The sequence below is a fragment of the Lasioglossum baleicum genome, chromosome 4, assembly GCF_051020765.1.
Source record: "Lasioglossum baleicum chromosome 4, iyLasBale1, whole genome shotgun sequence".
NCBI classification, from domain to species: Eukaryota; Metazoa; Arthropoda; class Insecta; order Hymenoptera; family Halictidae; genus Lasioglossum; species Lasioglossum baleicum.
The window spans coordinates 16,123,436-16,140,015 of NC_134932.1; the positions used below are offsets into that span (position 1 = coordinate 16,123,436).

Here is a 16,580-nt window from a genome sequence, read left to right on the forward strand (position 1 = left end):
CGAGGACTGAAGAGCAAAGGCCAAGGACAATCACCCGCCAAAGACATGCTTCACCTCCATCCGAACGTAGCTACTCTTTCAAGACAGAAACTTTGCGTGCAATCGTCGGGCAACGACAATCATCATCCCTGGGAAAGTGATTGGCGAGAAAGTACGTGTGATTTGAGACGTTCGATCTTTTACTACTGAATTGGATCGAGGAGTCTGAGTCTACTATGAGCCAGAACATCGAAATCGTTTCGACCGAAATAATTGAACGAACAGCTGCTAGAACCAATGGAAAGATTAGCTTGTGTCCACAAGAAGCAACTTCAAGAAGCGATTTAGAAGATTGGTAAACAAAGCAGTGGTCTTAAAGAGAATCCTCCATGTCCTGATGCCGGAAATTGTCAAATGATTTACATTCGTGTGAATCGTGTGAAGCGGTAAAATTACTATTAATCTTTTTTGAAAGACCTTTGCAGCCTCCGTTCGGTAAGTTTGCAAGAGGCGGCAGCGCGTGACGTTTAAATGCATTTATCCCCAGGCACAGTAGTCTGCATTCCACCCCTCATCTGCCCTGCCAATCGCACGCTGCCTTCCGAGAAAATTTAATCAACTGACAGCTGATTTTGGGACGCGTATTGAAGAAACAGTCTTTCAGACGTTTTTCTACCCCTGTTGATTTCTTCGATCAAGACAGGTAGGAAGAAATACGCACGCGCCCGGTGAATCAGGTTAATTAAGCTTCACGGGTGCCGAGGAGTGTGCGTCTACGTTTAACTTGTTGATTTTATTGCAAAATATTGAAACTAGCCTCGCTGTAGAATATGAAATAATCTAATACGCTAGAAACTTAACGGTTCTACCATATTGTTTGCACTGACAGGGGGAAATGACGAGTGGGGCGAGCGCTTTTTGAACGAAGCTTGGCACACATATAGGGGATGACGTGCATACGCAAATCGGAGAATATTAGCCGCTAACGCTCAAACCATTTCTATAAAAAAGTTTTGAAATCAGCGCATCGATCTTTTTACAAAAATAACGTTTCATTAAAACATTTACGATAACGCCAAATGAAGCTTTCAACCGTTTTTGTTTCATAAAATGAATGTTTTTAAATATTGTTAAAAATGTTCCATTCGAGATAATCCACTCCATACTGGTTCTACTAGTCCTATTTTGCCAAGTCCAAAATAAATGGTTCTAAATTCTAATATTCAGAAGCTGCTTGAATTTTCGCACGTCCATGGTAAATCATATATGTATATATTGTTGTATTATATTGTATATATATTGTTGTATTACATTGCTTATTTTTGTAAAAAGATTGCCAGAAAGGAACGATATCTTATACAAAGGAACAAATACAGAAATTGTATTTTGTCCGAATATCAATGCAAACTAACATTTTCGATAGGGGATTTCGTTTGTACAAGAATTGATACGCGGACAGAACATTTCTGGACACCCCGTACAACATAAAAAAAGCCGAAGAAATAAATACGCGCAACCGAGTACAAAATAAACGTCGAAAAAAAAGAGAAAGAAAATAAATGAAAACCGTTTCCAATTTCGCGATTTCCTCCGCCCTCGTCCTCCGTATCCACCCCGTCCGCCGGTCTCCGTTCATCCCGTGCGACGACGCTGATTATAGTTTTAATCGAATTTAGGGAACGCAGCTATTTACGGTGGAAAAAAAAACGGCGGCGTCTCGGTGCCGTTGGTAGACCAGCCGAGAATTAATTAAATGTACTGCGCCGCGGTACAGTCATTTCGCAATGGCCACCACGGTAACGGCGAACGAGGGCGAGCGTGCAGCATCAACATATTCTACGAGGACGAGTCTCGTCGGTCGTCCACGCGACAAAAGCTTAAGTCCCGCTGCTGACAATGCTCGGGACAGCGTCGTCTCCAGATTATGAAATTTAATTAAAATTTCGTACGGGCCTGACTCGTGCGCGCTTCGCGTCATTCCTCGCGGCTTTCTCCCTTTTTCCCACACCCCCCCGTGAGCTTTTACGTACCATTCTGATCAAGTGCTATACGCAAGGTCCTTCCCATAAATTCATACGGATTTTCCTAAAAAATTCTATCATCCCTCACGTCCTCCTCATAAAAGTAAACGATCATTTTCTTTGTACTACATGATAATTATCAGACGCATTTATAACACTTTCCCATTATGAAATTCAGCGATATGAGGCTCTGAATAATTTTCGATTATAACTTATTGTAGATACTCCACATTATTTTTTTTTTAGTCAAGAGGTTCACGTATTAAGTTTCCCACGGAATGGGCGGGTAATGTAATATAATATTTATTCACATCTCTTATACACCGTTTAATTTAATTGTGTTATGATTCGATTTAAAACTGGAATTTTTTCGGTCGCCTTAGTTTGTTTTTCGTGTCTCGTTTGATAGTTCATGATAGATAATGAACTGATTTCACAATAAATACAGGATCATTAGACAATGAATTACAAAAAAAAAATAAACGGAATCGTAGGTGGTATTAAAGAGTTCCGCGCATTTAACCCTAACGACATCAATCCATCAGAATTCATTTCCTCGCGTAAAATACCTGCCCATTATCTTTGCGTGTTTCGTAGTCTCCGAAAGGAGGGTTGCCGGACCTGCATAATCGTTTCAATTATGAAAAAATTAACCACGGAAGTTGAAAGCCGATGGTTTGCTAATGTTCTTTGAGATTATGGCGTCAATCTTGAGACAGAAAGCGGAATGCAAAGAAAGGAGTCAAGTCCATTTACCACTTGTTTCTACTTCCTGCAGCTTTGCGTCACGGTTCTTTGCGGCCACACTTCGAATATACACGCGAAAGGTATGTAGTTAACGGAAAGCTCAAAGTTAAACGAGTCGGATGCGGCGCTCTCTGCGCTAAGCTCGCGTGACCTTCGTTTGCCGACAGGATAACAAGAAAATCTCGAACTTCTTTAACGTCTCAATCAAATTAATATCGATGAGCCTCGCGTTTATAATTCAATATCGAAAAATAACGAATTAAATAAATACGCGATATAATGTATATTTATGATAAGTAATAACTTTAAAAAATGTTTATCTCGATCCCAGATAGTTAGAGATGCGACATTTTTCATTAATTCAAACGTATAACATGTATTTCTCAATAATTGCATTTTTCAATTGTACACAATTTATTAACCCCTTGCCGTACGATTTTTATCGATACTACAAAAATTAATATTTATTGTCTATGTTCTCTAATAAAATCCTATTTCGTCTGAACAGATATTTATCATTGTTACAGCATCGTCAGTATACATATTTAATTGCCGACAAAATATCGAATCGAATTCAACAAAATATTATCGTTCTACGTATCTAGAAAAGTACAATGTAAGGGCATAGTATCTTTTACCGTAAAAGCTTTTTTAAGTCGGTAATTACTAGATCGAAAGCGTGATCGATTATCCGAATTGGAAGAGAAATGGCGGGCCGAGACGTCGCGTGAATCATTATCGCGAGATCCGCGTTCTCATGCGCAGCAAGACTGGGAATAAAATGTAACTTTTGCTATTTATTCTCGTCGAGCAGTGATAAGAGGATCGTTAACACCGGAAGAAACCGCTGACTCCGGCGCGAGGTTTCTTTACGGATTCGTTTGCCGTTCTGAGAACGGGCGCGATGACGGAGGAAGAAAGACTAGCCGAAGACCGGATAGCCATAGGGTACCGATTGTCTCTTTTTTCTTTCTCTTTCGTTCGACGTGGTGCGCTCCTGACGAAGACAAAGAAGGTGCAAAGAACTTCAGAATAAGCTGACCCGGGAGAATTCCACAATTATCGCGGGGCTAATGCACCCTGCTCCAATTTGCTGTCAGCAGTTGCTACTTCGCGCACGAAGACACCGGCTGCCAAATCGACTTCGGTCACTTCGCGATAGAACCCGAAGAAAAGGTTCATAATCTTTTGCTATCGGGTTGCCTTCTTCGCGAATCATCACATTAGAGGCAGCGAGAACTCGCGACAAATCTCGAACTGTCAAAAATGTACCAGTGTGAATCGTAATAGATAGAATAAGATCAGAATCAGTCGAAGGTTTTATTTTTAACGATATTAATTTAACCTTTGCCGTTTCATTTTCTTTACAGTTACAGTGATTAAAACGTCCCGAAAGAAAGTCCCGAAAGAAGTCCCGAAAAATGTTGTGAAGAGAAAAGACAATTTATATTTTTTGTTAAAAAGAAAGGCGTAATATTCATATTTGTTAGACTTTGTTCAAAATCTTCACGACGAGTGTGACTCGTTAAAATGCGGCCAGGAGTTAAGGAACCCAGTCGATATTCACATTACAACAAAATAGATATTCAAATTCCAAATAAATAATGTTCGAATTAATTTTTATAAATGCAGTTTATTCGGATCGTGTTTTTCTGGAGAACTGATATTTATCTTAAAATATTAAAATTGAAGTAAACCGAAGAAGTATAAATTACATTCGAACCACAAATCAGAAGCGCCATCTTAATTGGCAGGCTAATGTTACACAAACATACATAGTAACTCTTATTTAAATTCAGAAGCGTGCAATGAAACTTACAAACGACAATCTAGGTAAATAAAAACTAAATGGGAAATGGGTGTTAGTGTTCTAAAAGACATTCGAATGCGTTTGTGATTTAGCCACGCTAAATTTCAGTCGAGGAAAAAACTGAGAATCCAGTGGTGACGTAAAAATTGATGTTAAAGTCCGTTAATGGGAAAAATAAACCTTAACAGTTGAGAGATGTCGTAATATAATGGTAGTTCGACTGGTATCAACTTGTATGCTAATGAACGTGCGTGGCGGTGAAGGCTGATTTGCAAATGGCGGCCATCCACCCTACGGAAGGCGCCAGCCATTTCTACGCTACGATGCGTTGGTCTCGAGATATTGTACAAGCCACTGTCGTGTTGACGAACAAATTTCTGCAAAATCTCATTTCCAAGAAATAATGCATAAACGATTTATTTTTGTCGGTCGAAAAGTGTTGTGCGTGCGAAGATGAACGGGTTCGAATAACTAAAAATGTACGTGAATGTTCATTTTTATTGTCTGAAACATTCGATTATGGTGAAAAACAAGTATTGAACGTAGAAATACATTTTCATATGTCTCCTATTTTTTTTTTCGCAATTAGGAAATTTCTCTATTACATATAGATCCTCGGTCTAGATATTACATTTCAGCCTGGGCAATTTACGGTTCACATTTCCCTCGAGAATTCAACGAGTTGCACGGTACAGTGGCATAGAAAAGGTTAAAAAAGAAATAAATGTTTCAGACAGTCTAACGCGAAAGTTAGGAAAACGTTTCGCAAGGTTCGATGTAGCAACGTGCCGATCAAAAAGTGAAATATACGCGACGATTTCGGTTATATTCAAGGACTCGGAGCGCAGGTAGAGAAAGGTCTTCAGCAACTAATTTCAGCCTTCCTAGAAATCAGCGTGAGCCTTTCGAAACACAATCGAACCGGGCGCAGATGTGACCGTGACAAAGCGCAGGAGGCGGTCTATACCTGAGCCTTTTTCCCTCAAGATTTTCCGAGGAGGCGTTTTCGACCCAGACAAAAGAAAATCCTCTGACAACAATGAACAGGTAAACTTGAAAACGGTTCCGCATTACTGCTTCGTCGGATGCTCGCGGAGACAGGTATCCGCAAGACAAATCCCCAGGAACATAGGAAAGCATATTCCTCCGAACTTCACAGAAGTTTCACCGTTAAATAGAAAAGCCCCGCGGCCTCCGAGAGATTGAATTCTGTTCGTCTTTAATCCTCGAAAGGCGGACAGCACCTTCGGGTCTGGCCCATGGTAAAGCTTCTTTTGTACGTGTCGTAAAAAGACAGTTTTACATGAGAATGTTTCTTTTATTATCCCTTCTCAACAATGAGAATCGCGTGTAATAGTTTCCGGGGGATCCGAGCGAAGGTCATTTATGCTCCCGTAACGAATGACCCAGCAATAAATATTTTCTTATATATTTCTATGCGCAAATTGTGAATAACTATCGCACGTTCTGTTGTATTTAGAATACATTTTGCGAATAAGATATTCAGTTTTATAATCGAAGAAGCAAGTTCAAAGTATACAACGAACGGTAATCGGTGCAGTGTCTCCGTTCGAATTTTCCGCCATTACCGCGCACGCACAGACACCTACGTTACCGATGCGGAAAAAGCTTGTACCACGCGTTTTCACCAAAAGATAGAGCCACGAACTACGGTCGCACGAGTACCGCTACTCCATTTTTGATCTTCCGGCTCCCATCGATCGTCTAGGATCGATAAATATCTCCCGTTCATACGTTAATCATTCAGAAAGATTATTCGCGCGGCTAATTTGTAAGGTAGCGTATATATAAAATTCCATAACTCATACAGAATTGCTTATACTCGTGCAGGTTACAAATATTAGTCCAGCGACATTAATGTGTTAAGACAAAAATGAGTAGGTGTCATTTAAAACAATAAAAACATTAGAAGAATTTAAAAATACTGTTACATTACTTTCAATCCATTAAACATATTAAGAAAGAAAATAAATTCTATATCACTGGAGTTTATTGCAAATCAGGAAGAACATTTTTATATTGCAAAAAGATCCGCTATTAATGTGAGACAGACATTACACTATGCCTGTAGTGAGAACACATTTTATTCGTTTCATGTCTCTGACTCCACGTGACTTGGGTTTTTATGTTAGAACGAGAAATGTTTTATTAAACTCCATTCCTATTTTTGTGACTAATAAAAGGAAAGTAATAATAGTGGACTATTCCGTATAGCCACGCTACTGCTCCAATGTCATCTCTGATGACAGAAAATTATTTAAAGGAGAAAATTGCAAATATCGCAGCATAATTAATGTTTGTTAGTTCATTGGTTCTGGAATTTCTTTCTCGGTAGTACTTGATCAGATTCGATATACGCTATTCCAAAAGGGGAATTCATCGGCACCGAAGAATTTCCGGTGACGAAACTCCATTATTCGAACCTCGTATCTACATATCGTAAGATGTATATTATCAGTGTAATTATAGAGGTAGAGTTGTACACAAAGTTTACATAGAGACGTACCTTCAGACCCGTATCAGTATCCACGATAAATAGGAAATTCATTAACTTCGTGCAAGAATTGCTATGACCAGATAAATTTAGATGTCAGAAAAGCGAGTGTTCCGATCATGAAACAGAACATTTTTTTATAATATTAATTTACCGATTCTAAGCAAGGCTTCCATTGCTTTTTATATTTATATGAAATACAATTTGACAGTTTTTAAGCTTTTTTATCGTTGAGAATAAATAGCAAATAACACTTCGAAGTAGCGTTACTATGGTAGTGCCACTCATATATCTACTTTGCTCCATTACTAGGTAGATTCTACAACTGATTTTTATCGTATCCGATTAGATTATTCCTATATTTGACAAATTTCTATAGCCATTTCGTCAGTTCGAAAAGATGGTATAAAGTTCGGAGTTTCTTCTAGCATTTGGCAAATATTAGGTAAATGTACTGAATCAAGAAAGATTTTCAATTATACTTCAATATCAGCAAATCATAATAAAAATTATCTACTAGACTAAACTCCAAAAAATTCTGTAAAAAGATTTTTCTAATCCACAATCTGGCGAGAGATACGACATCCTCCCATTCAAACCGCACCACCTAAAAATACTATCCGGTTATTCCGTGTGGAAATATCGCTTGATAAACCGAAACTAAATGGGTATCAAGAATTCTATAAACTATAGTGATGCAATATGTTGCTGGTTTTTCTTCATACGCTACGGGAGAAAAATGCTCCAATTGCTGCTATTAATGGCAATGATATTAAATTAAAAAATTATCTTGACCAAACTTTACCGCAAAAATCGGAATATTTTAATCGGTTGAATCGGTTATGCGAGCATGTGCGTAGATGTTGTGTAGTATTAAATAATTATACAAATTAGAGATGAGAATACAGAATACTTCACTCTTAGTAGATATACGTGTAACAGATAATTTTTGGAGTAAGATTTCAATCAAAATCCATTATTAATACGAATCGTCAGTCATTTTCACAAATCTCCAGGCACGTTGTAGCAAACAAGAATTAGAGTGATACCTTGAGCAACAAAAACACAAAAAAATTGGTTTCCCATGCCCGTAGATGCACCATTAGGATTAAACCGTCTTTACATTGCAAAGACACATATGTACAAAGAAAAGTTTTCGTATGATACGAATTTTAAAATGAAAGTGTGTTCTCACAACTTTTTAAGTTAAAATAGATATTAGTATCTTCAATTTACGAACAAATAAACATTCTATTAGCGTTTATAATATTCTAATTGCTTGCTCATCGCACTCACTCTGGTCCCTTGCTGTACAATTAATTTATTTAAGTGAAACAACTGAGAAAATCAATGAATATCGAGGTCCGCTAGCATAATTCGATCCATCGCGTGGACATTTTCTTCGGCTCAAGTTTATCACGACTCCTTCGGGTTTGAACCGAGATCTTTTATCCGCGTGTGCTCATTCGACAGGATACGAGGCTTAGGGTAAAAGAATTCGTCGACGGCCTGGACAGCTTAATTGGCTAAAGCAGTCAGCCGGCAGTCAAAGATCCGGGTTGAAGCGAATCCCCTCCCTCCACCTTCAAACTGGCAATTCAATCTTTGTTTCCTTCGAATTATGAAAAGCGAGATTCCATCGAAGTTACTATTTCCAAACGATTATTTTCGATTAATTGACCGTTTGCACTCGGAGCTATTTTAACTCGAAAGTTAAACATTTCTTCCGAACTAGAATATTTCCATTCTCTATGATATTTTAAATTTTGTGGACGTGGTATAACACCTTATACAATACCTAAATGTTTGGTGCTTGATTAAATACCGACATATTTAATAATGTAAACAATATTTTTCGACTTTATTCGTACCATACGAAGTGTCATTGCTAAAAATATTCAATATTAAATATTTGTGTGTAAGAAACAAGCACGCTCTTATCCCAAAAGAATGGTCGAAAATTTTAACTTTTTTTGTACGATACACTAGTCGATTTTACGGGTCTCGTTAACGATTTCTCTTCACTCGAATGTGGTTGATGTTTGTCGAAATCTTTCTGTTGGAAATCCAAGGAATTGTTTAGTGACGACCAACATGGCAGCGAACCGTTAATCAACACGGCGGCTGTTGAAACTTTTCGACGCGCAACACCGCACGTATTACATGGCCGATAGAATTAATTAGTACACAGCTAGAACCGTTCTATCCGGTGAGGTTTAAATAGACGTTAACGGTGGGATTTTCATTTCCTGCTATTGACGCCGAATTTCTGGGACCATCAATGCGATGGCGCGAGGCTGTGCCACGTGCGATATCAAGGCCACGGCCAGCGAAAAGAAAAACAAACCGGCGGCTATAGTTATTCAACGTGCTCGACGAGACAATTCACGGAGAGAGAGAAAAAAGAAAATATATTATTATACACAAGCGTCGTTACGCTCGAAGAACGTCTTCGACGCCATTGTCGAATCAAGCGACTGAAAAACGTCGAAATTCCAATTTCCCTTGTGTACGCAGATTGTTCTGGCACGTTACGATATCGTCAGTGCCATAACAGACATTGGCACATATTGAACCTCGTTCAATGTAATAACAGCGGCCTGTTTAATTATTAGTATACTAGTTACCTAGTGATAAAGTCTTACACCACCGAGTTAATTACGTTACTACAATATTTACGTTGCTAACGACAGTTAAACCAACGTTAAATAAATAGAATAATATATATTTGTATTACTTCTTCGCTCAAACTTATATGCTTTTACCGCTTTTAAATAGTTTGATAAACCTCTCGGCACGCAATATGTTAATATTAAAATTGAGCTCGTACATTTATTTGCAAAATGACACCGGAATATGGAAGCGAGTATTTCTCGTTGGTGAAATGTTCCAGAAAAACAAGTCATTTAACGGGATAGTCATCTTCTGGCAGCGTGGTCTACCATACAATTTTCGGAGATATCGGCAAGTGAATCAGTTCTTACGAAACGACGGCCTCTGATAACGAGGCTTCGCGCCATGGCACACTTAGAAGACATTCTTTCGTTTAAAAATCCGGTTCTTGGGGACTTCAGGGGACTGGCGGAACAATCAAATTCTACATACATATTACGCGACCCACCAACAAGTTACACGGAAGGGAAAAATCGTTTCGTACCTGTCGCGCGCGAGAACCTGGATCCTTGGACTTCGTATTTATTTAATTAATCGACTTGTAATTAAACCGTGGATCTTCATTCATAGCACCAGTCGATTTTCAAAATACAGCGAATGTATCTTCAGAAACATTACAACAACATTTCAGTTGAAATAATTAATTATTTTATATTTCGCAAATTTATTTTCATTTGACGTTTAAACCAAACAATATTTTATTTGACTAATTGTTCGAATAAAATAATAATTCACCTCAAGAGGAGGTTATCGAAGTTATTAAATTTAGATACGTTAATTCGTGTAGTTCAATGATTTAAGTTTACATTTGTTTTCAAAATTGTTTTTTGAAATGAAAGAAGAAATGAAAAACTATTCAATTTCGATTCGAGTTCAAATAATGAAATAATTTTCAAAACAAGTTACTTCGCTCTTCGAGTAAACTAACATATTATTTGACATGTAGCCGAGAAAAATAATATATTATCTTAATACGATTACTTTTTAAATCATCGATTTCGATAAAAATTAACACGAAATACAAAGAAATTTATTGCGATGTGTACGATCGTTTCAAATAGCGTACAGAAAATAATTCAGCGGCAGTTTTATTCAGACGCAATCTAGAGAGCGTGATCAGAGGCCCGCCGAAAATGTCTGCTCTTACGTAATTAAATCGAATAGACGAGAAGTTGCTGGATACAATCCGTTCGAGAGGAACCGTTAATATTCCGTCGTCTTTCAAAAGTCCAGTCTTACGTGCGTGCCTAAACGCGGCAAGTGCTTGCGTACTGATACGAGGAACCGTTACAATGATTTCTGATATTCATTAAACTTGTTGTTATCGATCTGGTCTCGTAAAGATGTACACATGTACACACGGGGCGTCGAAAAGATTTCCGGCATAGCGTAGGCAAAACCAGAAATACGTTTCGGGACTTATCGTTCCAGTGACTGAAGACTTTATTTTTAAACCGGGAGTAATTTCGAGATTCGAAAAATTTCGGAGACCCCCTACACGCGTTCGAGTATACAAAAAGAGCCCGAAATGTGTACGATTGCGAAAAAAAAGTAAATCCAAAAACTCGTATCAATATATCGCGGACCGATAAAAAAAAGGCGCGAAATTTCATCGGCGCGCGTGTGATCGACGACAGGCCTTGTCGGCGAATTTCTAACCTCACCGGAAATACGATACGAAGGCTGTGGATTCGTAAATAGAGGATGACTAATTTACCTCGTGGTATCGCCGTTTTTCTCCTCGATTTCCAAACGCTCCATTTCTTTCTGCAGCATGCCACCTTCCGCGAACTTATCCATGGACATGATGATTGTTGGTTCGTTGTAAATTTCACACGAATACCCGGTTCGGGATTATTTACAACAATAGTTGGCGCGGTTTACCACTGTGCAATATATATAGATATATATATTATGCTATATATATTTGCTATATATATATATTTATATATATATTGTATATATATCTCTCTCTCTCTCTTTTTTCTTCTAAATATCTTTTTAATGCAGCTTTTCTCCGTTAGCTGCCGCTAATCGACTGAGGTAGACAAACACTGGCACTAAACACTGGCTGATTTCTCGATCACGAACGCAAGATCGAAGAGCAAGAAAAAGAATGAAAATAGGACGCACGGCGTATTACGTATACGCGACCAAGACACGACACGACCTATGTATAAGCACACCCCGACTGTCCGTACAGTAGCGTCCTCTCTCGTTTCCTTAATTTCGTACTCCTTCGCGCGTGTGCTCCTTCCTCTTTCGTCCTCCGCACGGTTCTCCCTCTCCCTCTCGCTCTCCCCCTCTCTTTCTTCCTCCTTCTTCGTTCCTTTCGTCGAGCACGCTCCTCTCTCGGTGTGTTATTTTTTTCTTATTTTTCACCCTTTTCGCATCGACGCACAGAATCACGCGTGACAAATGTCTGCGAGACTACGTGGAAGAGAAATAATAAAATATTGAGTGGATCCGCGACACCGGCTCCTCCAAGATAGATTCTCGGCTGTCTCGTTCTCTCCCGACGACCGCCAAAGGGAAACTCGCGCGGGTGGAGCAGTTCCGTACTTTTCTCCTTGCTTGTGCTCCTCCGGCTTTCTACTACCGTTACCTCCCCTTGCTCTCTTCCCACCACTCGGTGCGTCCTTGTTGCGCGCGCGCGCGCTACCTCCTCTATCCGTCTTCGTCCAACCAACCAAGAAATCCCTCCACGTATCGAAGACGCGCGAGCACTTTTACCAACTGAACGGAGGAGACAGCCAAGAGCTCGTACGTGATTGGTCGCTCGAGACGATTCCGGGACCGTGTGTTATCCGGTTCCCGCTACTGCTCGCTCCGTCTTTCTCTGTCTCTCTCTCTCTCTCCCCCTCCCTATCTATCCAAGTCTCGTCTCTCTGTGCGTCTCTCGCTTCCTCTCTCCGTATCTTTCGGAGAATGATGAACACCGTTTTCTTTTCTTTTTCTATGCGATGACACCACACGAAAAACACCGATGCTAGGAAACGACTATCCCACCGAGAGCTGGTACTTGGTCCTCGCTATCGTGTGCGAGGTAGCAAACGCAGTGAGCACCGAACGTATTTCCGACGCACGTGGATCAATCCGGCCGCGTGGCGAAGATACCGGTGCGCGGTTCTACTCTGTCGTACACGAAGCGCCTACGACACCTGGCTTCCGTTCCCGTGCGTTTTAGTACGCGTTCGTAAATGACACTGGCCTTTCTCTCCGCACGTAAACGTGGGTGCGCCCTCTCCGTTCTCCAGTTACTCTCTTCCGACTCTCTCTCTTACTCTCTGTTGCGCGCGCTCCCGTCTTCCCTCTTTCTCTCCCTCGCCCCCGTGTGGTCTATTCTTTTTATCTCTGTCCGTTCGCGTCCCTTCCACCGGGTACGTCCCCTCTCTCTTTCTCTCTCACACACCCTTATCGTTCCAATATCCCTTTCTCGGTTTTCGGGGCTGACCGTTTCGATCAGCGGTGGTTGCGATCACGACGAACGCGCGACGATCAATGAGAGCGTAAATGCGCGGCGGGACAGAGATGTTCTTACACGAGGATTGATGCACAGCTATCGGTTGCGCGAGAACGTTAGATAGACGGGTGGTGTCGAGGTACGGGAAAAGAAGCACACACACACGGTTGGAACAGCGTGCTCGACTGTCGGCGGCTATATTGGCCGGGGTATCTAACGAGAAAGCGCTCTGGCTATACTGATATTATTTTTATAACAACGCGGTGCGCGGCCGTCCTAGGCCGCGCCCAATCTACCCCCACCCCACGCCAGGTTCCCTCCCCTCCACTTGAACTGTTCCTCCTTCTCCAACTAGGGGAAGCCTTACCGTTCGTCCCCACCAAAGACGTAGCGGCGTGTCGGCGTGTAAAGCCTGTAGAGAGGGGTGAATAGGAAAAGGCTCTCTCGACTATCCTGCGTGGGTATACCGAAACCGGAACGACATTTTCTTCCTGCGAATGCCATTCTACTCCGATATACCTATTCTCGTCGTTACGGCCACCAAACTCGCCGAACAACACACGCTGGCCGATAGATTCGAATTTATCGAACCAAATCCATCGCCTTATTCTAGCCTGCTGGGACACGTATACCGGGTCGGACAATGCCGAAATGCGCGAGTCATTGGTCGCGAGCACCGTCGCCATCTGATGGGCGCCGGCAAACATCAGACTTTGTTTTTCCAATGAACTCGAGATTCCAGACGAATATCTAGGCACCATGTGTAATGGGCTTCTTCTGCTTCTCCAATCGATTTTCCATTCTACACCCTTCTATCATCAACCCCGTGCACTACGATCTATTTCGCGGTTGCAGTTATTGGATCTTCTCTCTCGTTCATCATTCCGTAGAAAATTTGTCCAACGGCGTGTACTAATTTTTTTTTAGCAGATTCAGATTTTTTTAGCAGTAAGGGGTGAACTGCGTTATCCAAGTTGAAATTCGAAAGTATCCTCCCTCTCGTCGAATAAGCAGAAATTTATTTACTCTATCAGAAATTGAAATTGAAGTCGGCATTAAAAGACGATCGCGACCAGCATTTCTTTCGTTGCTCGTCTCCATTGTTGAAGTATTTTAAATATTTGTTCAATTAAAATGGATTGTGTACCTTGTACTTCAAATACCGCGTCAGATCTAAATTTTAAAAGATTATACAATCGGTTGGACACGATGTGAAAACCTGACAAAATAATCGATAATTGTATTCAGCGAGTAACAAAAAAATTTGTTTTTGAAAAATGTCTGTCTCTCAACCCCAACGTGGATTGAATTTGTCAGCTATAGCTAAGAAATGTAACGCTTCACCCCTAGGCTTGTCGACATCAAAAGCACTTCTCCGATCAACTTGCAACCCGAAAGGGAGTTTGAAGTGCCCAACTACCAGTACTTCCTAAAAGACACCGCCGTGCGTTACTTCACGTACATTCGATTCACGATTCATTAGCTCTCGAATCGACAACTGTGGGTTTTCGAGTCTATGCGCAGGGTTTCGCGGGAAAAGAAGAGAAACGGCAAAATCTCTGAACGACAAAATACCGATTTCTGGTTCTCCGCGGAGGCAAAGGGTTGATTCCGTTACGGAGCTCTCTTTGTTCGGACAGGTAGAAAGGAAGGATTCGCCTTTCTTTTGTGCATGCCTGCAGGTATATGGGTGCAGGTCGGCCACGGGTATTCGTGGCTTTTCTACGCTCACGTTTCGTCGTCATTATCTTCGGCAATGACGAGGGTGTTATCCTTGAACTAGATTTATCATTCACAGAATTCCGGGCCGCACAACGCCCGAATTTGTGACGATTCCGAACACCTTCCCCAATTGTATTTCATTGGACCTTTTTACAACGGGAACTAACCCTGACGGCCTCCCATCACGAAGGTTGAAGGGAAATGCCCATGTACAACTGGCGAAATATTTCATTCGTTGGAGAATCTCTTGACATTTCGCCTTCAACTACTATACATTCAATGAGATAACGAATAAAATGAATGTTAACCCTTCGGGGACGAGACAGTGGATTGTCAGCTTGCTTTTATATGGTTGACTTATACGATGTTACAATAATTTCTAAATAATTTAGACGTTTTGATATTTTCTCTATTTTCAATTTCTGAATAAAATTGAATGTGTAAGTCAGTACGGCGCGTACCGATGCCGGGACCGAGGGGTTAATAGATGTTATGCAGTTACATTTAGTTTTTAATACACTAGATATCTTATTTTAGTTGATTAGGTGTCCCTACTTAATAGGATTTTCTTAACCCTTTGCACACGGAGCTATTTCAACTCGGAAATTAAACATTTCTTCGACCTAGAATATTTCCATTTTCTATGATCTTTTAAATTTCATGGCTATGAATTTGATATAATAACTCATACAATACTTAAATGTTTAGTAATCGATTAGATACCGACATATCTAATAATGTAAACAATATTTTAAATGATGGTACAGCAATTTTTAGTGGTGCCTCAGAGGCGTCACTCGAGTGCTAAGGGTTAATAGACATTTTATATAATAATCCTAAGCAAAACTATTAGATTACGTTACTTGGGGTGAGTTGTAGTCGAAGAGTTGCTGTCAAAGGAGTTATTGAAAAATCCATGGGACTTTCAAAAATTAGAGTGGAGAGAATATGTTGATTAGGTATCCCTACTTAACGGTACCTAAGGTTTTGTTTAGGATTATTATATAAAATATCTATTAAGAAACTCCTATTAATTCCGGCAGATAAAGTATTTTATATTTTACGCAATAGTGAATGATCCGTAACAAAAGCTAGCATCCGATTGCAACATCGCAAGGTTCCCGAAGTCCGGTTATTTTGCATCTGACCTGAATGGCACACCTGTGTGGCTGGTGTCATAATCTCTCGGAAGAAAACAAACGATGATTACAAATCACCGAATTACACAAGGGGGTTGCGGGATATGAAAAAAGAGGCACACATGCCGCGAGGGGAGTGGAAGACGTCGATCCACTATAAACAAGTATGTAGTAGGTACTCGTCCAGTTGTAATACCCGCTCGAACATGAATCTTCAATGTGGTACGACTGTGAATTTTTATTGCACAGGGTACTTTAATGACCGATAAAGACATCATTTTCCATTCACGCGCTGAACATGTTAATTTTTTAACAACCTGTCGCTCCATCGTAAATTCAACTTTATTTAGCGGTAATACCGGCCGTTAAATATCAAATGATTCAATCCCTGTTCTTACATCGCGCAGATAGTGTTAACCCTTAGGCACCACTAAATATTGCTGTATCAGTAATGTGTAAAGTAATTGTTACGTTATTAAATTAAACATTTGAGTATTGCATGAGTAAATTG

The 16,580-nt window shown here is 40.3% G+C and overlaps 1 protein-coding gene across 3 annotated transcripts in view; it reads right to left on the minus strand.

The window, feature by feature from the left end:
- Imp (IGF-II mRNA-binding protein) overlaps window positions 1-16,580 on the minus strand; it is a 119,327-nt gene that overhangs the window by 69,981 nt on the left and 32,766 nt on the right. Inside the window, exon 1 of one of the 3 annotated variants that reach the window (XM_076422841.1) lies at window positions 11,463-13,446. The exons of the other annotated variants lie outside the window; for them this stretch is intronic. Within the exon in view, the coding sequence (XP_076278956.1) occupies window positions 11,463-11,551 (89 nt within the window). The 5' untranslated portion in view covers window positions 11,552-13,446. Of the gene's footprint in view, window positions 1-11,462; window positions 13,447-16,580 lie in introns of those variants that run through there. 3 annotated transcript variants of the gene reach the window in all.